Source organism: Anoplopoma fimbria, chromosome 23 (assembly GCF_027596085.1).
Source record: "Anoplopoma fimbria isolate UVic2021 breed Golden Eagle Sablefish chromosome 23, Afim_UVic_2022, whole genome shotgun sequence".
NCBI lineage: Eukaryota > Metazoa > Chordata > Actinopteri > Perciformes > Anoplopomatidae > Anoplopoma > Anoplopoma fimbria.
This window is the reverse complement of record NC_072471.1, coordinates 10486117-10511685: the sequence shown is the minus strand read 5'-3', so window position 1 is coordinate 10511685 and position 25569 is coordinate 10486117. Positions and strand designations below refer to the sequence as shown.

The 25569-nt window shown below is 41.2% G+C and overlaps 1 protein-coding gene across 1 annotated transcript; it reads left to right on the top strand.

Moving 5' to 3' along the window:
* The first annotated feature begins 1828 nt into the window (after positions 1-1828).
* gpr37b (G protein-coupled receptor 37b) lies at positions 1829-14078 on the top strand. The gene is made up of 2 exons (XM_054624961.1): positions 1829-2878; positions 13263-14078. The coding sequence occupies exons 1-2, from the start codon at positions 1829-1831 to the stop codon at positions 14076-14078; spliced, it is 1866 nt and encodes a 621-aa protein (XP_054480936.1).
* Positions 14079-25569: the final 11491 nt, after the last annotated feature.

The following is a 25569-nucleotide window of genomic DNA, read 5'->3' as shown; positions in this document are numbered from 1 at the left end:
AGGAACCACTGCTATAGCTGTGATTTATTATTAATTTTCATTTATTTAAAGTTTTCGAATCATTTCACCAAATTACTTTGCTTTCACCCCTTAATATTCAAGCTATTTCATAATTTTCTTTACTTTAAGCGTATCATTTCAATTGCTTAGCCATTACTTCCACTTGCTGTTATGTAATTATTTAGTTTATTTACTCTTCAATATTTCCATGTTCTCCCAAGCAGAATTACGCCCTGCTGTACAAGGACTGTATCCCTGGTTGCGTATCCCTGCTCTAGATAGTCATTTACTTGTTTGAGAACATGTAATTTTATCAAACTGAATAAATGACGCTGTGAGATGCAGACACAGAGTCAATCAAAGCGTGAGCGCATTATCACAGCAAGAGGTCAGAATATTAACTACTACTTATAATACCATTGTCATACTTCCACCCACCTGCAAATGTTTCCTCTCAGTTATATTTCAGAAAACCTTTGCAAGTCTGCAGGTTTACTTCATATGGCCTCTTCAATGAAGAATTAACCCCATAGGTCATGGTCAAGTGCCTGTTTGATATATTATATTAAATCACCTAAAGCATCCTTTTTATGGAAGAAGACATTTATTTTGAGAGTTGCTTTCATTTAAAACAAGTGCAACTGACATCATTTTTTTTTTTTTTTTTTTTTTTTTTTTTACTAAATAGGGAAGGAGATTAAATGGCATCTGTTTAATGTTGTGCAAATGCGGCACAGATATGATATGACAGCACAAAATTAATAATATAATAATAATAATAATAATAATAATAATAATAATAATAATAATAAATAATAATAATAATAATAATAATAATAATAATAATAATATAATAATAATAATAATAATAATAATAATAATAATAATAATAATAATAATAATAATAATAATAATAATAAAAAGAAAACTGGGTAATAGACTTTATTAGCACGTCTGTCGGGCGTGGCTGGCTGGCTTGTCTGCCGGAGGAGGAGGGGGTCGGGGGGCTGTAGCAGTAGTCCGCTCGGGGAGCTGCTGGATGCTCCGTGATGGATGAGGAGTGACAGATCCGGGTTAGCCGCCGGGGGAGTCCATTTTATTCCCGCGCACGGTCCTACCCTCAACGAGAAAAGCAGAGAGGAGGTGAGTAGACGCCTGGACGCAGTAGAGGAGGAAAGGGACGAGAAACAGAGCGATTTCCACCCCTCCTCTCTCTCTCTCTCTCTCTCTCTCTCTCTCTCTCTCTCTCTCTCTCTCTCCATCACAACCTCGGGGGGGCTTTACCCGGACTGCACCGCATTGACGCTGCTTCTGCTGCCAGAACGACCCAACCCACTAAACTAACGCACTGACATACAGAGAGAGAGAGAGAAGAGGAAGAGACGGTTCTCTCTCTCTGTGGATGCTTTTACCCACAGCTGGATTCTGTGCATGGATATGCACCAGAACCCTTCTTCTCCTTCTTCTTCTCCTCTCTGGATCCGGACTCTGATTACGCAGTCCTGCTCGGTAATGTCAGGACTTTCCAAACGGGAGTGAGTGAACACCTTTTTGGGTTTTTTTTTTTTTTGTTTTTTTGGGGGGGGAGAGATTACTGCATTAGCGCAAAACAAGGCGTTTGGGATCTAACTTCTAAGTTTTGCAGAGCTCACATAATGAATGCAGCTGTTTCCTGCACACTGTTCCGTTTGCAACATGGGTGTTGACTGAATGGAGGAGTAACCCCCCCCTCCCTCCTCCCGACCCCCACCCCCCTCCACAGAGGTATGAAGATGCACTTGTGAGGATTAAAAAAAAAAAAAAATCTGCGCTCAATAATTCCTGGATCATGCAGATTCTGCCGCCTAGGACGTTGTTTGTGTTACTAGCCCACGCACACCTACTACTATCTCTCAGAAACAATGGAGAAGTCCGAGCTAAAGGTTACAGCAACGCAAGCGTGTACTCTGCCAGGACTTTCCACGGGTCCCCACGGGAGAGTCACCAAAACAAAGCCTGGGACCGGGCGCTCTCGTCCGGGTACGCCACAGGTGCGGAACCGCAGGCGCAGCGGGCGGCTCTGCGAGGGCCCCTGAACTCCACTCACCGTCCCTGGAAGAGGGTGGTTGCAGGAGAAACCAGGCGAATTGGACACAGCAAACGGGACTACAGTAGGACGGTGACACCCGTGGAGGGGTCCCCACATTGGGAGCCGACGCGCCACCACAATAAGAGGATAAAGTTGAATGGCGGTCTTAGTAGTACGGGGACGCCAGCAGGTGGACACTACAATGCGCTTAAGCCTCCTTCAATGGGCCGAGGAGGAGGAGGGGGTCCCGAGGAGGGCGACCGACACAAGAGAGGCACAAAAGACGAGCAGAAGAAAGCCTCCAAGAGGGGGAGAAACCGGCTGAACAAAAGCTCGGGGGTTTTGGCTCAGCCTCAGCCTCACGCCTCGTCGTGGGAACCCCTCCCCAAGCCGGTGGCCCTCACCTCCACCGACCTGCCCTTTGACCTTTTCACCAGGAGGTCCGAGTTCTTCACTTTCAGGGAGGAGAACCCCTGGGACGCCACGCCGATCACCCCTCCCAGCTCGCAGGATTTCGGGGACGAGATCAAGAACCCCTTTTACCCGGTGACAAGCGAGACCTACGGCGCTTACGCGATCACTTGCGTCTCAGGGGTCATTTTTCTGGTGGGCATAGCCGGCAACATTGCCATCCTGTGCATCGTGTGCCAGAACTATTACATGAAGAGCATCTCCAACTCGCTGCTGGCCAACTTGGCTGTCTGGGATTTTGTGCTCATCTTATTCTGCCTGCCCATGGTGGTCTTTCATGAGCTGACAAAGTCCTGGCTGCTGGGGGAATTCACCTGCAAAGTGGTGCCCTATGTGGAGGTAAATATATGCTACTTTCACCTTAAAAAAACAACAATTATTTCATATTGTAGTGGAGTTTTGAAGCAATGAATACAGGCAGCATTGCCATCTGCAGTGATGACATAAAATCTATATGGCTCAATCAGTGTCCTTTACGCAATCATCCACCTGGTCTGAATGTGATCACATCTCTTTAGTGACATAATCTGTTTGTCACTGGGGTTTGAAAAGGAAGTTTCACACTCTTATTGCCTAAGTTAATGGCCTTAAAGAGTTGAGTTTCATGTTTTAAGCCCCGACTGGCCAGAAAGAACACAGGCAGGGCTATAGGATGTCACCTGAGCCAATAACAAGGAGACTCCGTTTGTCACTTGTTGTACACCTGCTGTACTGGAGAGAGAGAGCCTCACCTAGCCCTCAAGGCATGTAGATAACAGACTATCTCCCATTCAGACTGATTTGTACAAAAACACTCTTCTCCTTTTGCTTCCACTGTATATACTGTTGATAAAACTCGTAATAGGTAACCCCATATTCCTGCCCACACACCTACACTCGCAGTCTCTCTCCTCGTCATTGTTTTTATTCTGTTTGTTCGGTTCATGAGAAATGGATGGATGCTTGATTGTTGTTGTGTTTTTTTTTACACCATGTTGATACCTTTCCCTTTGTGTGCTCACCGTAATTACAGCAGTGTCAGATTCACCAGGAAGGTGAATGTCTTTTGTATAAAACAGGGGTTTCCAGCTTATGGGTCTTAAGCTTGTGGTGAATAGCCATTGTCACAACCTGGCTTAAGGAAGGGCAAAGAGGGGAGGCTGGACACATGATTTAAAGGATTTTTTGGGTTAACCCAAATACATCATAAATTAAACATCTAACCGAAATTGGAAGGAATGAACTAACAGTATGGGTGGCATCTTGGCTGCAGGATTAAGTGGAGAGGTGTGCTGTGCGGTGCAGCAAAAAAAAAAGAGGACAGCAAATGTAATCAAACTCAGGAAAGACGTCAGGGGAGAGAGACAGCTTCTATAGCCAGGCAGGGAGCCAGAACAGGTGACGCCCTCCGGAGACCACAGAGCCGGCAGACAGGGAGGGCTGTCACATCATGAAGTGACAATCTGATTCTCTTCAAATCAGCTTTGATGCAAGAATGTCCATACCTGATTCATTTGGGGATGTTGAGCTTTGATTTTCCTAAATTGTTAAGCTCACATAGCTTCTAATTACAGACAGATGTGAGGACCAATTCCTGGATCTGCATCATAAGTTAATATTTATTCCAGCATGAAAGAGACGTTTACCAAATCCAATTATTTTCTCCGTTGTTTTGAAATACAGGTATGAAGCCTCTCAGTTAAAGAATGATACCACTAATAGTTCAGCAGGAAACAAGGGAACACAAGTACAAAAATGAATATTCTTTGGAGTCACAACCTTAAATCTGCTCATATTAACATAAAAGTGGGTTTCAGTTAGTCAGCTGAATGAATCCTAATTACTATCAGTTAAGGAGTGCTTGCATTGCACCTTTTTCTCTTCTTTTTCTGCAATCTTGCTCGCCAGGTTTTGTCCTCACAGACTACTTACTGTAGTTCATACTGTATCTCATTTGCTATATCATTTGCAAACACCTGGTGAGTGCATACGGTATGTTTTAAGTATTTGGGGGAGAGAGAGAGACAGAGCCCCTCCCAGTGTTATTGCATATGAGCTACCCAAGGATTATGGGATATTTTTTAATAACTTTAATAACCTACTTACACTGGCATAGACCAATGGCTCTTCTAAAAGCAGTGTGTTTGTGGAGGGGTGGTATTCACTTGTCTCTGTGCATTTCTAACTGCATGTACATATGTGTTCTGTAGTGATTATCTATCAGGACGTGTGCACTGGGGCCTGTCTGTGCTCATAGTGCTTTCAGTGTGTGTGTGTGTGTGTGTGTGTGTGTGTGTGTGTGTGTGTGTGTGTGTGTGTGTGTGTGTGTGTGTGTGTGTGTGCGCAGGCATGTGTCAAAACAGGCCGTGAGTAATGCCGCCTGGGGTTCACTCTCTCCCTGTGGAACATTCAGAGAAACACACACACACACACACACACACACACACACACACACACACACACACAGAGTCACCCCATGGAGTGACTTTATTATTCACGTAACCCAAATTCAGCCATGGTGAAATATCAACATTTGGCTTGAAATAAAGACACGCACGCTTGAAAGTACACACAACACTCTCACACAAACATGAAACCCAACTTAAAGTGTCCATGCATGCATAATCAGAAGATGGTATAGATAATGCATCAACGTCCCCGAAGAGAGTAGCCTCCCATTGTGCTGCCTTCAGTAAACCTTGTTTAGTTCAGTGTTAAGTAGAGCATGGAATCGTCCAAACCCTCAAAGATTAAGTAGCAATAGGTGTGAGATGAGAGAATACGGGACAGGAACATTTTAAGAATGCAGAACAAAATAAAGATGTGGGTTGCAGCCAATCTGCATCATTTCCGATTCGCTCCTGTTTCATGCTGCTGTCATTGCAGACGACCTCTCTAGGCAGTGATGCACAGAGCAGCAAATTCAGGCAAAACTAATGGGCAATAACTGGGTTGTTGCACCTGGCAGTTGATTAGGATATGACTTGAAAGTGGGCTAAGGTAACAAATAACCAGTGCAATAAGCATTTTATAAGCCAGAGGGTGGAATGAGTTATTTGTCAAGGTTCATTCAGTCAACTGTGCTGCTGTAACGCTGGGATTTTTGTCTTATTACGCCTCAATAAAGAGATGCTTACGAATAACGATCTGAAAAGGCAAGTATGGAACAGTGTGCTTTAATAGTAATACAAATTGTTTATCTTTTTTTTTTTAATGCAACGTTGCTCTTTAATGGCGGATGTCTGTAGGTTAAGTTTATTCTAGCATAAAAACACAGGTGTTCAAAAGAATATAATGACGATGGTAGTTACTAACATATACACTGCAAATCTGGTTGTTGTACAATATTGTACCTGAAAACATCTATGTATAGAGTATGCATAGAACGTGTAGATGTCATTCATAAAGTATGTATATGCAATATATAAAGCAATGTGTAGATTGGAATTGCTTTTCATCAGATTTGTAAAACCCTATTTATGTGGTAATCATGCATGTCTCTCAATTATTAATGACTACACCCATTAGTAGGCAGAGATGGCTGTGTTCACAGCACACCTTTTTTTTTCTAGACCTGATTAACAGCTAATTGCAAATCTCCATCATGGGACATAAATCTAGCTACTCTCTACAGACTCTTTGTCTCCTAAGTGTTTTATTGGTAATTCCACTTACAGTCCAGTCATATCAATGATATGCTATAAAGTGCGAAGAATAATGGCTTTGTTTATTGATAGTACAAAATATTTTCTTTGGTGATAAAATATGTCCCTGCTTTTAGGAGAGATATTGTTCTCACAGATAATTATTTTGTGCATTATTGTTTTCTGTGATACATTACCATATTAACTGTCTGGTGAATCCTTTTTTTTTTATGCACTTCGTAAACATCTGGCTTACTGTGCTGTACAATGCCCTGCAGTCCTAAACTATTGGCAGACTTTGCTTGGGTCATTGGGCTTCAGCAGGCAGAGAGAAAGAAATAACTATTGAAGCAGAGAATGACAGAGGCTGGGGAAAGAGAGAGAACCATAGATTAAGAGAGAGAAAGAGAGAGGGCTGCATAGAGCCACTATGGGCCGGAGGTAGGCCCATAGAAATAGGTGGTAATGGCAGGACATACATCAAGTTGACACATTCACTGTTCAGACTCACACATGCACACACACACACACACACACACACACTTTCACGTTTGTAATCAGTAATATAAATTCGGTCACTCTGCATGGTTGTGTAACAGCCAGGAATATATGGCCATTTCAGAGGACCAGGAAAGGCAACGTCTAAACACTGTTTTCTTTTTTGGTGTTCCCATATTCCAAAACTATAACTTCCCCAATTAGCAGATATAATTACTGTCACTCTCACTGAGATTTCAACTGAGATTTCATCCATCCCCATGTCTGTCTGTCTATCTATCTAGCCTGTACACACACACACACACACACACACACACACACACACACACACACACACACACACACACACACACACACACACACACACACACATACACAAAGTCAGAAGGGTGTGCTGATCCTCCAGATGGGTAGGATGGCCTTCTCTCTACTGATCACTGACCATGTCTCTCTCTCTCTCTCTCTCTCTCTCTCTCTCTCTCTCTCTCTCTCTCTCTGCATCAGCTATCTGTGATTATTAGCAAGCAAGCCTCAGGGGAAGACACACACACTTACATACGATGGCACACATACATTTGTGGTAATACGCTGAATGCACACATACAGATACACCCCAGTAAACACATAAACACAAAGGAAGTACACGAACACACGCAGTCTCATGCCCTCTCCGTTCCTTGGCTCGTCTATAAGACATGCAAATGATCGTTAATTGGAAGATACGTAAATGATTCACGCTATATAATTAGAGCCTCTACATAATGCAAGATAGTGAGTGCATTCTGTCAGCTTTTTGTCCGTGGATGAGTAGTAGTGTTTTCAACGATGAAACATGACCACACAACAGCATGGAGATGAGATTAGACTTGCTGTTGATTTTAATTAACCAAATTAGTAATTATCCATGTAAATATGAAATATGTATTGGATGATTACCATTATGAATTAGGTGTGTTGGTGAAATCAGTATAATCTGCAGATCAGTTTCAGATCAACACCAAACAGGCAGGCTGGTAGCCAAACTCAATAGAATACAATAGAAGAGAAGATAACACTTTTGGTTCGGGATGAGTGATAAAGACCGAGACTTTTTCAGCAGCTACTGTACAGTCAGAGTGGAATTCATTTTTAAATGTCCAGGGGAAATCTGCCACAGTACAGGATATAATTTAATGGAAGCGAAATGTATTGTACAGAAGAATCCCTCTCAGACACACTGTAAAAGACTTTAAAAGGCGGAAAGCCACAGAATAGAGTTGAACACTGTAATGGATGGTTGCTATTAATTTAATTGAAGAGACGAAAGCAAGAAAGATGATGATTTATGAGTGTTCGCCCTACTTATTTATGAATTCTATGGATCTCAGTTCCCGGCTGATAGAGACTGTTCCTTTTGTTCATGGAATTGAATAGCATTCAATTGACTGAAAGTTTGTTCTTTACTTTAGAAACTGAAGACAATTTAAGCCCTAGGTCCATTGTGGAGCTTTCGATCACATCACACAGTCGTCACCAGCTGGTTGCCTGGCAACCTCCTGGTGACGACAAGACCCCAGGAAGTTTCAGCCTAACCCTCATAACATCACATTACCTCAAAAAAACCACATCTTGATGCTTATACACTACGTTTTTGTACAGATTTAAGATAGATAATATGTTAATTATTGAGCTTCAGTTAAGAGGAACAATTCCATGACAACTGGGCAACTCCATCTGCTGAGGAAGATCATGAGAGATGATTAGAAACTCCAGAACAGCTACTAAAAAGCTTTGTGGAAAGCTTTGGACACAACAAGTGGAATTTGTGTTGAGAAGGTTTATCTCAGGCTAGAACAGAATAGAGTACAATAAAATACAAAACATAGTGTAACAAAGAGAGATATGGGCTTTTAAAGTTCTTTGCTCTAACAGCATCACAGAAAAATATCTTTCAGCCCACAAGGAAGGATTCAGCCATGTGTATGTCTGCCATAATCCCACACACACACACACACACACTCACACACACTCAATCATATGTATGCACCAAACTACATTTGTCCTCATATACACACACCCACAATGAAATACAAATTTTAATAATTCTGCATGAATGTGGATGCGCACAGACTCACACATACTTACAACTGTGCACGTAAGCTCACATACATCAGTTTCCTTGTCTCTCCCAGACACACAGCCCAGCTGTTAGACGGATGGTGGCTGTCAGTGGCAGGGTGTCTCTAGTTAGAGTTATGGTCTGCTGGAGCCGGCACTGGGTCACACACTCAACCTAGAAATAGGACTGCAGCTGGATTAACCCTTTGTCTCGATGGCACATTGTTATACGACTGTATGTGTGTGTGTGTGTGTGTGTGTGTGTAGTTTTTGTGTCTCCGCATTAGCCCATTCATCACCTGATAGCACCCATTACCCCTGACAGTGGCTGTATAGTCACAGCATGGCCGCACAGGCTCAACCAGTCTTGTTAAAACCCAATTAATAACACGAGGCCTTTGTGCCACCAGCTCACAGGACCTTTAATCAGGAAGTTAATGGGCCGTTATTAAAAACAGCAGCAGGGGAAATGTCTCTCTCACCTGCTGTGCAGATAGACGGCAAGACATGTGTTGTAGATGAAAGGCTCTTTTCATGTTGGGTTTTTTTTCCCCTTGAAGTCCAAGGTTGAGAAGAAATGTATAATATTGAGAAAAATGGTATTTCACAAGCGTTTATCATCATGTTATGAGTTGAGTTGAGGGTGTCAAAAAAAAAAGTTGTAATGACAGCACAATTTACATATATCTCACAAAACTGTAAGGTAAATACATACTTCCCCAATTTAGGTAAATACACATATTTATTGCAGAGAGTAAGATGAGATAGATATTTAGATACAGCCAACAGCCGGTTAGCTTAGCTTAGCATATAGACTGGAAACTGAAAAAAATGTACAAAAACACACAATGATAAATGAGATGTGAGGTGTTAATAAGTCAGCTCCTGCTAAGCTAAGCTACCTTTTATTTAGTGTACATACATGAGAGTGGCATCTTCTCATCCAGCTCTTATAACTCGTGTATTTCCTAAAATGGGGACAGAAAACCATAAAATCAAAAGAAAAAAACTCTCTCTGGAAAAATGCATTAATGTTTTAAAGTAGTTTGAATAGAAATATTTTAGAAGCATCTTTTTCAACCTGAGGGCAAGAATGCCATCATCCTGCGAGCAGCTTATTTGAATATGACAGAAATGCCGCATTAACATTGTTAATCATTCTGAAGAGGCTTATTTCTCTCTTCCTGTTATATCGGACTAATTCACTGATTTGTTCTCTTGCTATTGTCTCATTTCTTTCATTGTTCTACTCTTTTTCCTTATCCATTCTTCTGTCCCCGTTTCTCTGTCCCTAATTTGCATTACGCCCCTCCACAAAGACAAACACACACAGCTTCATCACCCCTACAGGCCTGACTCTTGGACTCGCTCTCATCTCCCCTCTAGTACAAAGCTATGCTTGTTCACCCTGCCCTTGCTCTCCGCCCCAACACGCTGATCAAAGCTGGGTTTCTGGGTCCTCCATGACAGCCTTTAAAACTGTTCCAGTACTGTTGTTCAAGCCATGAAATATTCACTATGTGCAAGCACCTGTCCATGTGTACTGGAGTGTGTGTGTGTGTGTGTGTGTGTGTGTGTGTGTGTGTGTGTGTGTGTGTGTGTGTGTGTGTGTGTGTGTGTGTGTGTGTGTGTGTGTGTGTGTGTGTGTGTGTGCTTGAAGCCACCATATGAGAATACAGCTGTGCAGGTTAACAGGGGAAGAAGTGGGTCACAAGTAGAGCTCAATATGATGCAACTTTAACTATTATAAAATGCAAAACAATTTTAATTTTCTAGGGATGCAATGCCACTTAAGAGGCAAATCACGATTTTATTTTTTAACTGATAGGAACCATTTATCCAAAACACCTTATTGTTCTCCATTAAATCACAAAAATATATTCCTGTAATGCAGTGCTACAGTTATCTGTGGAGTGGAATGGAATGGAGAAATAAATAGAGAGCACTTTTAGTCAATGGTATCCACACCAACGGTTGAGTCACTAGAATGAAGTGAGTAGAATGGCTTCGTGTTGGTAACAGCATGTTTCTGTGTTTTATTCTTGGTAAAGATGAGGTGATGCTGTCAAAATCCTGTTATACTTATACTGTTTACGGCTCCAGACTGACACTTCATGGTTATTACAAAAAACCCAATCAATTGGATTTTTTATCTTTTTTCTCTAGGTCAAGGTACCAGCTGTTTAAAGGGTCATTTGAAACTCTACGTCGTAATCAATTCAATGTTTACTACCTGTCAGATAGTGATAAAATGTGTGTGTTTACTGCAAGGGCTACATGCATTAATGCCTTCATTGATATATGATTTACTCAGAAGTAGGTTGTGTTTTGGACAGTTATAACAGCATGTCTTAAAAGATTTCTGTCATTTGTGCAATCAAAACAAATTCAAACCCTTTAACTTAACATGAACATGATTGACTCTCAGCTCTTTAAGATTTACCTTTTCAAGACTGCTTCACAGTTTCCTGCATTTATTAGATTTTTGGTGCCCAAGGATGGGAAACTAAGTGTAAGATGGGAACATCTGCCAAGTGCACTCAATATGTTGACACCTGCCCAAATCACCTAAAGGCTTAATCCGTTGTGTGAATAAACCACTCACATAAATATGCTTGGCTTAGACCCTACTAAGTTGCTCCATAAAAAAATGCATAATTTAAAAAGCTAATGAATAATAATTGTTCTGCTATGACTGAATATTCAAACAATTAAATACAATGACAGTTACAAGATTGTGGCGCAATGGCAGGTAATACACACATTGATAACAGTTACTGTCCATAGTGCTGGAGCATGTTATTGGTTTATCTTCTCCACTTACCCCTCACTGTTTCCTTTATTAGTCTGGATAGGCAACCATGTGTGTCAGAGGGTCAGTGTGTGTGTGTGTGTGTGTGTGTGTGTGTGTGTGTGTGTGTGTGTGTGTGTGTGTGTGTGTGTGTGTGTGTGTGTGTGTGTGTGTGTGTGTGTGTATGTGTGTGAGAGAGAGGCCTAGATACACAGAACATGTTGCAGTGTGTACATCTATATCCGTCCAGAAAGTATGTGTTCGGAGCACTAAAGCCGTGGCTCACTGGGGCCATCTGGGAAGCTGGCTGTTGTAATTAAATCTGATATGAACGGAGGAAAGGAAGGAGGGATGGGGGGGGACAGAGGGTGAGGAGGTAAATGGGAGTAAAATAGAGGAGAGATAAGCGAGATTCAGAGGGAGAAAAGGTAAGCAACGTGAGACAGGACGGAGGATTGGGGGGGGGGGGGGGATTAGTGGCTGTTCTGGCAGATTTTGGTGCTGGAGGCAAAACCATTGACAAAAAATGGGTTCATGTAGGGACACACATCTCACACACTCACACACACACACACACACACACACACACACACACACACACACACACACACACACACACACACACACACACACACCCAGCTGCAGAGAAATGTTTTGCACTCTGCCAAAATGACAGCTAATCCAAAAGATTCTTTCCGGTGCTGAGAAACTTTGTGAGCTCCCTCACAATTTGCTGATTATTTTACATTGAAAACGTGGAGGCAATTAGTTTGATAACATGCAGGTTTTTAGTGAATCATTAACAGCAGAAGTTTGTTAATTAGTGAGTCTCATTGAACAGGAGATGTGAAAACACAGGAACAAATGCATGCAGTGCTTTTAATCCACCCTGTAACTAGCTAGCTGTGTGTGTGGTCTCTATTTCTGTCAGTCTGCTTTCTCTTCTCTCTCTCTCACACACACACACACACACACACACACACACACACACACACACACACACACACACACACACACACACACACACACACACACACATTCAGGGATGCTACACAGTGTTAATAGCAGCTTACAGCCTGCCATTGTGCTCCTGTTGCTCCACTACTTGTAATTACACCCAGTGTCAGGTGCATCTCAAAGGCCGACGCCACTCCTGTGTGCCCTGCGGTTTACTTAGTACGTGTTGTTAGCCGACTTGACAACTCGCAGAAAGGCCTTTGTTTGTGTTTGATGCAAAGAAATCTTCTTCTTTACTTTACCGTCAGCCCTCCCTTTAAGATTCTTCAAGATAGTGTAAGACATTTTCTATAGAGCACATTTAAAATCAACAACACTTTGACAAAAGTGGTTTAATAAGAGATAAAAGAAAACACAGGAATGATTAAAGAAAAAGCACAGACATAAATAAGACAACATAAGTAAATTAATAACAGCATAGAAGATCCAAATAATTCTAGATTATCCCTAGTATTTATATATTGTTAGAATATTAGCTCTGTGGATCACTTTTCTCACTATTATTCTCCCCGACAGTCCTGTGCTGTTTTATGCAAAGAGATAAATGAAATAAACAGCATTCTTGAGGCACCATGATTCAACGAAAGTGAAGCCTCTGCAAGCCACCAAGACCTGTACATTCATGGACACAACGACTAAAAGGACGTTGATTCTGATGAATGATGTTGTAAGAATTTGTCTTTGTCTGTTCCCTCAGGTGGCCTCCCTTGGCGTTACCACCTTCACTCTGTGCGCTCTGTGCATCGACCGCTTCCGTGCGGCCACCAATGTCCAGATGTACTACGAGATGATCGAGAACTGCACCTCCACTACCGCCAAGCTAGCCGTCATCTGGATCGGTGCTCTCCTATTGGCCCTCCCCGAGCTCCTCATCAGACAGCTGGTGGTGGAGGACACAGGGATCCCAGACGAGCCTCCTGTTGAACGCTGTATTATCAGGATATCCACCTCACTTCCTGACATGCTCTACGTGCTGGGCTTGACCTACGAGGGCGCCCGGCTGTGGTGGTGCTTCGGCTGCTACTTTTGCCTCCCAACCCTCTTCACCATTGGGTGCTCTTTGGTGACGGCACGCAAGATCCGGCGCGCAGAGCAAGCCAGCGTGCGCAGCAACAAGAAGCAGATCCGTCTGGAGAGCCAGATGAACTGCACCGTTGTGGCGCTGGCGATCGTCTACGGAGCGTGCGTGGTGCCAGAGAACATCTGCAACATCGTTTCGGCGTACATGGCGGCAGGTGTTCCAGAGCACACCATGTCTGTCCTCCATCTTCTCTCCCAGCTACTGCTCTTCTGTCGGGCCGCCGTGACGCCGGCGCTGCTGCTGCTCCTGTGCCGCCCGCTGGGCAGGGCCTTCCTGGACTGCTGCTGCTGCTGCTGCTGTAACCACGCGCCCTCCTCGGCCACCGGCAGCGACGATAACGAACACGAGTGTACCACCGAGCTGGAGCTGTCGCCGTTCAGCACCATCCGCAGGGAGCTCAGCAACTACACTCCTGCTGGCTCCAACTGCTAAACAGACATTCCTCATCAGGGGTGATTTCGCTAGCCTGCTATTAGCCTTTGGCAGACTAAGCTGGGAGAGATTTGCCTTACCTAGTCTAGTCACATTTTGAAATGGGTGCATGAAGGAAGTTGGACACTGAATAATCACATTCAGCCAGTGTCCTGCTTCCTCTAACTTTCATTCCTTACTATAATTCTGTACACTTACAGTAACTGTATAACCCTAATTTACAAGGAAATCTAACAAAGAGCAAACTCTTCTTTCACTCGTGTCCTTGGGTGCTCTTAAAAACAGGGTCAGTACATCTTTTTAGCAATCCTGCCTGAAACCTTTAAAACTTACAAACCTCCCTGCTGTAGACCTTATATGCCTAAATATCATTAGACAGTTGGGATGGCCTCTTGGCCTGTCTCATGTCTAGTTCCTCATAAGAAGTTGAATCACGTTAGACTCTTTAGAGTACATTCAAATTCTTCCCACAGGCCTCGTGCTATAAGTGTCAGGTAAAGGTAACACTATTTGTACTGTACAATATACATATGGACATGATTGTACAGAATATGTCCCAATATTATCTGTTAAAATTAACAGAATAGTTTAAGACAATTTGGCCCCCATAAATCACACGTATGAACGGGAAACTATTCTGTACATCTTAAGGGAGATATAATCAATGCCAATCACCTTCTAATTGTATCACTGTTGAAATTATGGGGATTGGCTAATTAATCATAGAGTGCCACCTTGTATAATAACTCAAATACAGCATCCAGCCCTATGTGTGGGCTAATACAACCTATAGAAATACAGGACTCAATTTACAGACTGCGTCGGCTGTAAATGTACCGTTCATGTATTGCTGCACACATGGGAACAAGGCTTACAATAATTAAACAATAGCGCAGGGCATCTCTGCAGTAACGCCAGTTTGCAAGAGGAAAACACGGAGAGGACGGCGGATTGGAGAATCCAAATGAACACACCAACACTTACCCTATATATTGTAAAATATCCAGGTGACTCAAACATATCTGGGCTGGTCTCAGAGATACAAAAATACGGACTTGAGTGGAATTGAAAGGTTTGGAACGGACTAATTGAAATGAAATTGGAGTTGAATGGAGTGGAATTGAATCGAATGACACTACATATTAAATTGAATGGACAGAATATGAATAGAGTGGAAAGTAATGGAACGTAACACCAAGGAATATAATTGAAAGGGATGGACTCAGTGCGGACTGGACTGAAAATAAATATCTGCACTACACTGTCGTATCATGTCACGCCTTACACTTTGGGCTGTATATATACTGTACACTGTCTTTGGTGCTCTTATGATGAATGCGCTGTAAAAAAAAAACGAATCCATCTGTTCGACTTAGATTCTCAAGTAATTGAGCTGCAAGCTATTTTTTTTGGTCAAGAAGACAGATTGCAGTTGTGTGTGGAATACATGAACAATGGTGGGGTAAAGGAATAAAAAAAAAAAATCAATGCAGAGTTTCACACAGCTGCCATACAGACAGTTTGGAGACATTGCCTGGAACAAGTGTAAATACTGCCTTTATTAACAAGGATGGTAAAACTTTGTTTTAAAGTTCAGTAATCACTAGTTACTGATAAATGAAAACCTAATTTCTTTTTCTTAAACATTGTAGAGACTTGAATAGATGCAATAATTAAGTAGTTTTTACATATTTTTATTATTACGTTGGTACAAAAATATAATTACTGGTGGTTAGTTATGATGTAATGTATCAACTTGGACAGTTATTATCAATAATCTATAAGGTTATTACACATCATTTAATTATTATCACAACAAAGTGCCAATGCTGCATTGTAAATACAACTGCTGGACTGTAACTATAAGGGGAATACTGTAAATGTTAATTCACTGTAAAGTGCATAGTAAATACAAAGTAGCAGTTTCATTTTCAAGTTATTTATTTACAATTCCTGTAATAACTGTAAAATTAATTGCTACCTAAAGTGTGAAAATGATCTCGAAGGCAAGACAAAAATTGACTGTTTGCTAAATCCCTCCTTGGCACCGAGATTATCCAATCACAACGTAGCTACCATAACTAGGCAGCTCAGTAGTTTTACCCTGTCGCTTAGCACATAATAATGTATGTAGCCATCAAGTGCATATTCAAGAGCCCTTATACAATGTTTTCATTTTGAAATGAAGTCAGACAGAAAGTTTAAAAAGTCAGCCCGAGACAGCGCTTACAATCAACTCACACCGCTTATGTTAGCTTAGTTAGCTAGCTAGCTACAACCAACAAAATCCCCCAGCAATAGCTGTTATTTCAGCCCGGCGGAATTAACAGTCGCCAGCCAGCCATCTGTGGCTGTTTTTGTCTACTTCTGTCTGAAATGAAGGACCCACTGTGTCAATAAAAATTTTGATTGGTGAATCTGCAGGTGTCGTTTGACAAAAGAAAGCGTCACAGGTGTAACAGTAACCTCAGGGGGCTTGGTTTTATGGATGGTCAGTATTACAGTGTTGCTTTTTGACCTTTAATACCCTTTGCAGTTTCATTACTTGAGTTTTTAAGGAGAACCAATGAAATGTTTTCACAGTGTAATTTACTGTAAATCTCTTTTCTTAATCCTACCGATCAGACCTGGGTCAAAACAAGGTTCAAACCACTATAACAACGTATTGCCGTGCAGATAATGAAAGTCGTACTGAAAACTGAACAGCCTAACCATTTAATAAATATGATATCATGGCAGATGAATTTACGCTTAAACGCCTTTATTTTGCTTGTTTAACATCATAAAAAAAAAATCAAAATTTCTATACATATTTATAACTAAAATGAATGGTAGTGCTCTTTGTTATGACCCAGGTGTGATGTTCATGGGTATACTGTATATTGCGATGAATCTTTTGCATATGATTCTGCACTGCCAAACACCTAATCTCTGTCTGTCTCTTGTGCTCTTGTGGTAGTAGCACACTATCTCTGGGTGTCTCTCTCTCTCAGCGTGGAGGTCAGTTTGCCCTCAGCACCATCAATACAGGAAAAAAGAATTTTACTACAAAACATAAATCACAACAGGTTTGACAGTCACCAGGGCCAGTCATACTAAAGAAATACGCATTATGAAAAAAAACTGTGGATAAAGGTTTTGTTCCATGCCACAGCTGGAAGCAGCAACCCTTTGGCTTTAATGAACTACAGTTTATGAGCTCCAAGAGATTCGGGTGGATGTAGCCTCTGGTTGGCGCCGTCTGCAGTTCTTCGAGTTAATAGAGGAAACGGTCAGAAACAAAGCACCACTGCAACATAATGCCCTGCAGCCTGTTTGACAACTCTTTTTATTACCAACACTATCAGGCTATTGTGGGGCGATGTGTAAACCTGTCAAGGGATCTCAGTTTATAAGGCCTTGCACCAGCTCAGTTTTTAACGATTTTATCACTTCAAGAGTTTTTTTGTATTTAGTTCAGTGAGCCTAAGTCTTGATATCCTACTTGGGTTTTTTTTTGATGTGACAAGTGTAAACTGACCTCCTGAAACTTATTATCTTTCTCTGCATTTTTTTTCTGGGAGTATAGATCATTCTAAATGGCTCAGTGTGTAGTAACGTGGTTCAAACTATTGATGAAGTGATTCTTGTAAATCAGTCAGTGAGACGTTTATTCTGAATTTTGTGAGTTTCCTCTTCACTCTGAGCAAATTGTGTCTGTATTTGATACCTGAAAATGTAAGCACACAACCACTATTGTCTCTAAGTCTAGTCACTGGTTTCTAAATAGCTTTTTATATAGCCAAAAAACTGTCCCTTTGTTTATCAAGGAACTTTATCTTCAAAACTGTATATTAAAATCCTAAATGTACTATTACTGTTGTGTTGATTTATTGTGTGTGTTAAGGTGATCTTCGTCTGCAAAACTATTTCTGTTATGAGAGTATACCAAAGGAATGTGCCATCTTCTTTATCTTTATTGATTCACTTCACTAAACGGAACTCTTCATACTCCCATCATGTCCTCCAGCATATTCAAAGGAAAGAAAGAATCCAGACACCTGCCTCTATGCCAAATAGTTGTTGCCATGGATATTTCAATCAGGAGAGACCATTCAAATGAGGAAAGATAATCGTTTATTATTAACAGATGATATGTGATGATAAAGTCTTGACAGAGTCTTTGGCGCTTGGACTCTACGGGGAGATTTGTTATCGAGGGGTGTCTGCCATGAGCAGCAGCAAGATAAATCCCCCCCGTGGAGTCCAGACACTGGTGGTGGTGGTGGCTGATGAGGCTGATAGAATGATGAGTTGATGAAGCTGATGAATCTGCGAAGATTGGGCGGAGCTGGAGAGGTGGAGGGGCGTGTTGCAGCAGCATGAACATACTGAAGGTAGAGAGACAATCATATTTAAAAAGAGACAGCAGCAAGATGATAGGCTAATGATGTTATTGTGTCGATGTGTTATTGGATTGAGGAGTCCCGCTGATCTAAACAGCTGATATCATGATTGACACCCCCGAACAATGACAGGGAGGAAATCATGAGTGAGCATGCGTGAGGAAAGAATGGCAGATGTATGAGAAATAAACTACAAGACTAAGCATACGAGAGTATTGTCTTCCTGACTGAACTTACACTAGAGCTTCATAAGTGCTGTTATTGGGATACTCCATAAAGTTGGGATAATTGGGAGCGACATTTTTTAAAAAGAATTATCAAAATTGATTCTGCAGCGGCTGAGAGAGGCTGACTTTTAGTTTCTTGAATGGGTCAAGCTTCATAACTTTGGATCCTAAAATACCCATAATGCAAATGCTCATATGAGAAAGGTTTTTTTCTCAGATGTTTCTCCAGAACAACAGAAGACATTATACCACAGCCTTCACAGACTGAGTACTTCAATTGATATTGTTTTATGAAAGATTGAGTTGTACCGCATTAAAGTTCACACATTTTTCAAAGTAATTTCTTAGGTCTAGTTTGTACAGGATTTACTTTGTAGTATTATAAATAAACCAAGATGGAATCACATGGGCGGACTGACAGTTGACACAATATTTGGACAGTTTTGGTGACCTGCCAACGCATTTACACTTTAGATATCTCCTCTAGTGGTGGTCTGACCTACACAGGTGATGAAAGAGCTAGATTGTGCATCAGTGTAGAGGTTAGTCTGCAACCTCATCTTTCATAATGAAGAAGGACCCCACACAGTGACGCCACAAAGAATTTAACAGGCTGTGAAAATGATATAACTTTGAAAGAGGTCATTTCACAGTGCAATAAGTGCACAGGTTATATCAAAGCACTTAAAATGTGCTATATAAATAAAGTTACTTTTAAAGCTAAATTAAATGAAAAGGAAATTTTTCTTTTGAAACATGAAGAAACTCTAAACCGGTTCCTCCTTGGGAATAAGTCTCAGTGTGTGTCCTCATGTTCTTTGAGATCCTCCCACTACAGCTGTACTACAGCAAAAAAAAAAAAAAAGTCTCTTCATTTTCCTTCCTCTTCACATAACAGAGGACTCTCTAAAATATTCATCAGCGATGTATCACTGTGCTCTGGTCCCCCAACACATCCTACACAGCCTCTCTCTCTCCTCTCTGTTGCCTTTTCTTTGTCTGTTGCATCCAAGGAGTTATACAACGATGACGATAGCGGCCGACGTCCTGGGTCTGTTTTAGAGATAAGGACGCAGACCAGAACTGTTTATACCTCCTGTAACAGAATTAGCTGTCGTGTTGGAACACTAAGCAGATGCCAGAAAGCTTCCGCAAACCACCAATGAAGCCCCCCCACCACCCCCACCCCTCCCGCAGGACGCTGCGCACTCCCACTGCTGTGAGGAGGTGGTCTCATTCATTTTCTCTCCATTTTATTACTCTGTCTCATGTCAAAGGCAGAGAAGTGGGGTGTTGGAGAGATGTGGGGATAAGTAAGAAAGAAACAGACCAGTAGAGAAAAAGGGAGATGTTGGAGAATTTGTCTCTAAAAAACAACATTTTTGTGACATTCAGAAGAAAGAAAGCAAAGAAAAGCATCATTCATCCTTTCAGATCTGAAAATAGCATTTTCAAAAAGACTGAAAGATGCGCTACTTGAGGTGAACTTGATTAATCTTCTTCAGCACCCTGAGTGCTTCAATTGGGCACACAGTTACTGTGTGAAGGATCCAAATGGCAGTAGGAGGTAGCAGGATAATTAAAATGTTTTATTGTAGAAGCATGGACAAGCATCAATAGCCCAATTTGGAGACGGCAGTCCCGCAACAACAAGCAAACAAAACATCGCATAGCAACAGTGACAAACTGGAAAAGACCAAACTGGGCTGGTATATGTAGAGCTGGATCTCATCAGAGGGAATGGGAAGCAGCTGGCTGATTGGGAGATGCAGGAAAGGCAAGGCAGAGCAGATGAGGAAAGTGGAGTCAGGTGTTTAGATGGCTATGGCAGTCAGGAGGAAAGTCCGAGAGCCAAGTGGATGGAAGGGAAACACGATAAAAGGGCACAGGGCACAGGGAATAGGGAATGTGGATGGAGGGGAAGGACACACACAATATATTAAAATGACACATCAAGCACATGTTACATGATTTTACAAGTCTAAAATGCATTTGGGAAGTCATCTTTTAAATCTTTTTTTTTTCAAATGAAGTTCTCATTTTGCTCTTTGAATGAAATTCACCACCTATCAGTGATTTATCTCAACAGAAAAACAGAAAGCCCAATTATGAGAGGAATTGTTCACTTTGAAATGCATCACAGTTCTGGCTTTTGTCTGCTCTCTCCCCTATCTCCTCCCTCCTGTCACAAGAGAATGTGTGTGTGTGTGTGTGTGTGTGTGTGTGTGTGTGTGTGTGTGTGTGTGTGTGTGTGTGTGTGTGTGTGTGTGTGTTAGTGGGAATCTCATCCCTGAAAAAAGGCTATGTGCCACTCATTTTAGTGATTTCCCCTAAAACAGTTGGCCTCCTGCCAGCGCTCAATCAGCCTCAATCAGCAGCATACTTGCTGAAGTGTGTGCAACCCCGATTGTGGTGTGTGTGTGTGTGTGTGTGTGTGTGTGTGTGTGTGTGTGTGTGTGTGTGTGTGTGTGTGTGTGTGTGTCATTGTGCATGGCGGTTTGTCTGTCTTTTTGTTGTTTCATAATGTGATTTTCTTCAAAGGCTTTTTCCCCAATTCAGCTCCCTATTGTAGCAGAGTCTTTTCATGATCAAACACCAAAAGTTCTGATCCAGCCTTTTTACTGTTACTTTTAAGTCATTGCGCCTCTATTTTTGGGCTCTGAAGGACCAATTCTTGGCCTTGATTATAGCAATAATTTACAGCAGTGTGGTTGCAAACTGGCTGGATTGTTCTTTGTAGTCGGATTGTGAAGCAGAGAAAATAAAAATATTTTTCTTTTTGCCAGTAAATATACTGGCAATATAAATCATTGATTTCTTTCGTCCCTTTCATATTCAATTATGGAATGAAATGAGTCACAAGATAATATTTCATGATGACAGAAGTTACAGTCAGCATAAGCTGCAGCAAAGCAAAATGGGGATAAAACAGCGGATAGGATTACATAAATGATGTGGCAGGTGACTATAAGCGTTTCATCTGTAACTGACCACCTTCCTTCCACGAAGAGAAAAACTGTTTATTTATGGCTGTGAAAGACTTCTGAAATCATCTGATCTGAGTAATCAAACCCATGATGATGATGACAATGTGTTGAAATGATTGTTGCTGATACACAAGCTAGTCATCCAATTTTTCATTTCATATCTATGTTACAATATTTTCTGCTTTTCAGTGCATCAAAAAGAATCAGACTCGTGCTGGGGAATAACAGACTGGTAGAGCAAAATGGCTACCACTGTTGCTGACAACATATATTTATCTACCCACGTTTCTTAGTGCATGTAGTATTTTTGGTTGTACACAACATCAAAACACAGTCCCCAGTCCCACTGAACATCCCTGTATAGTTTGTGTAATCTGGTATTTGTTGTTTCAATCCATAGAGGGAAAAGTACATACAGACTATTTTTAAGATTGCTGTTCTGAGATTCTTCCTCTCACTGTTGTTCAGGCACACTCCCACCTTTCTGTTTCTCCAAGTGAAACTGGGCATTCATTAAAAACATAAAGTCCCAGCCAAGCAATCTGACTGGGCTAAGGTTTTTTCTGACTGTGCTTCTGGCTATGAACGGTTGCTAGGTAACGACTGAGTTAAGTTACCATCTTTCTAACTTTCTCCTATTTTCCTTTATCTGTTGTGTATCTTGCCTTGAAATAGGCCAGCCATTCAGGAACTATGCATTAGTTACTCCTGTATGAAAGTAATGCTAAATGTTATGGGTGGTGTTACAAAGCAAGGATACGTCACTTTTAAGGTATTGTAGTATTAAAACTGCACTAATCAATTATTTTATATCAACAACAGAATGGATGAATATATGTTATGTAAAAGGAATCGCTCATTCCTACTAACCAGTCTGCAACTCTCCAGTTCCCCTCAGCTAGATGGAATGTTTTAACATCTTTGTTCTGGTTCATGGCATACAACGTTACTGTTTTGGTTCAGCACCAAATGGCAGACAGATACAGATACGGCTAGCTGTTTAGCGGAAAACTTAACTGCTAAAGAGTGAGCTATTTCCCTGTGGAGTTGGTGGAGACCAAAACTGAGCTAAAAGGAGATTCAATTTACGATTTTAGTTTACATTTGTCAGGGAGCCAGAATAACGAGTTCAGATAAATCCTAATGCTGCTCTATGTTTGCTGGATGCATACATATGCTAGCTGTAACATTTACATCATAACAACATTTTAAGGCGATATTGTGACAAAAATGGCAACTGATACTGATTCAACCAACATAGTATTTCTATGTCTGATTCACAGACATAGAAATACATTGATTTGAGTTTGGGCATTAAGCATGAAAACTGCTATGTAAATATTGAAACGAGGTCAATCTTTAAATTCCATCTTGTGTTTCCCATCATACTGATCTGTTTGTACAAATACTAGAGGCAATGGGAAAATCAGCCATTGGAAAAAATAACTCGTAGTGAACTCTTCCTTTCAAATCAACCACACACAAACTCAACAAAGAACTGGCAGGCATACATGCATGCAAAGACAATCATACAGAAACATGTAATCATGTAGACAGTCAGGCAGTACCTGGGATAGATGGATGCACACAGTACTCAGGAGATTACGTTTTAAACCAATATTACATTTCAGTATTTACTAAGCAAGACTTTTCATTTTGAAAATTGTGTTATATTGCAAAGATATATTGAGATTGTCGATTGGGAACTACTCAATAATATGCCCCCCATTATGCTCTCATCCTCCTACTCGCTCTCTTTCTATACCTTTCTATCTCCTGCCTCTCCATCCATTCATTTCTCTTTTTCTCTGATCTTCACCCCCTCATACATTTTAATGGCAGCGGTTTGATCCGGCTGGTCAAAGATATAACATTCAAATGCATCCTCTCCTATTGAATAAATACATAATTCAGCAACACACCGCAACTACTGTTCAGTGTAGTGGAAAAGACAAGATAAATATTTCACTCCCTGAGGAGTGGATAGAATGGGATTTAATCAGAGATGAGATGCTGAGTTGTGTGTGGTTGCTTAATGTGAGAGGTGTTGTTTTTAAATGCAACAGAGAACCACTGTTGGGTGACTGTTCATCACATGTCTCATGTATACAATTTTACATAGCAGGCGCAAAAAAAAAAAAATCGTTTGAAAAAACAAAAGAAAACATGAGCATATGGTAGATGGCAATGATGTCATTGAGTTGGTAACTGCACCACTAAGATGTAAATGCATGTATCAAACTGAGGAACAGCAGTACATTAATAAGGTGTTTGAAACAAACCGCATTACATTATAGTAGTTCTGTCCATCCGTCCACCCATTTTCTCACTGCTCATCAGGGTCAAGCTAAGAGAGGTAACCCATATATCCTTCGACTTTCCCCCAGTGTCTTCCTCCTGGGGGATCCAAAGGCAATCCCAGGCCAGATGGGATCTAGGGGGATATGGGATATGCCTTGTTCGTCTCCTCCTAGCTGCATGTGTATGGAATACCTTAAAAGGGGATCAGGTACCCGAACTAACCTCAAAGGCTCTTTTCAAAGCAGTAGAGCAGTTCTTCTATTCCATGTTCCTTAAAGTTATCTGAGCTCCTTACCTTTTCCTGAAGAGCGGCCTAGACACCTGTGGAGGCAGCTTGTTTCTAATCATGCTGTCGGTCTATCATTCTGTCCGTCCATCAGTCACTCTGTTGTGCTTTTTCTAAACTTTCCACATGGCAGATTTATATTACTTGTTGTGTGTGTGTGTGTGTATTCACATTTTTGTTGATTAGTTCAAGTACACATGAGACGTCAGGTCTTTTAAACTCTACATTTTACTTTAACACTGCAAAATGACCCTTTTACCAAAAATGCACATCTCACATTGAACAAACTTGAAAGTATTAACATCCATATTTACATTTATTCTCAATCTATTCATGCAAAACAAGCATTGAATACACATGTAAACCGTTTATTCTTCAGTGTGCAGTGCAGCAACACCCTCACACAGATGAGCACATGCACATAGACGGTTCAGCTCACACACGCTAGCTGCTCATCATCTTTATGTATAAGACAGAGCCAGACGAGACGTGACTCAGTGGGTCGAAACCTCATCCCCTGCTCATTTCCAGTCTCTGTGAGTCGACATGTCAGTTGGATGTAAGTTAACACGGGTGAGAGCGAGAGCAGGTCTGTGTCACTCTGCACAGTGTATTTTGATTGTCCTCTTTGTTCAGCTAAAGACAATCTTCCTGTCCCTTCAATCTGGCCCTGAACTGAAAAAGGCACTTCATAGAGCAAAATTAGACTCCCTCCTTTACCTCTGTTGTGGTACTAACATGCCTGTGCATTTGTTTTAAGATGGATGCTTTTTGAGAGGGAGGGAAGGTGTTGTGTTTTAAACATTATTAATGATATTCATAATTCCTTTTTTATGAGAATAAGACCTTGTTACATAATGTATATTTAGTCTACCTGCTTCTTTGGTAATGAACAGACTTATGCAGAGCAACAGCTAAACCTAAAGAGTAAATGCATACAGACGCCTGTGCTGCAGTCATTAATATAAAAGAGTACAGCTGGGTCGTAATCACAGCCACCTACTTTCTGCTTTTGGCACCTGATTACTCTTGTTGCTATGGATACTATTCAATGCTATAACCACTACATCTCATACCAGTTAAGGATGTAATCAAGTTGCCTCGACTCAAAGCAGATTTGCCTCCCAATTCAATATATATTGTGTGTGCATTTCTTACTCCCTGTTTGATTTATGTGAAGAAGAAAATATTTGCTTTGAATATAAATGCCCATTCAATCCATATTGTTTTGTTAGCAACATGTTATTTTACAAGGGTTTTAAGGTTTACTCATCACATACAGGAGAAATATGTGTAGTAAACGTA

Excerpts from the sequence above, each read along its gene's own strand:
- gpr37b (XM_054624961.1), top strand. The coding sequence starts at position 1,829 with ATGCAGATTCTGCCGCCTAGGACGTTGTTTGTGTTACTAGCCCACGCA. Across the intron at positions 2,879-13,262 it reads AAGTGGTGCCCTATGTGGAG|GTGGCCTCCCTTGGCGTTAC; the intron begins GTAAATATATGC and ends CTGTTCCCTCAG.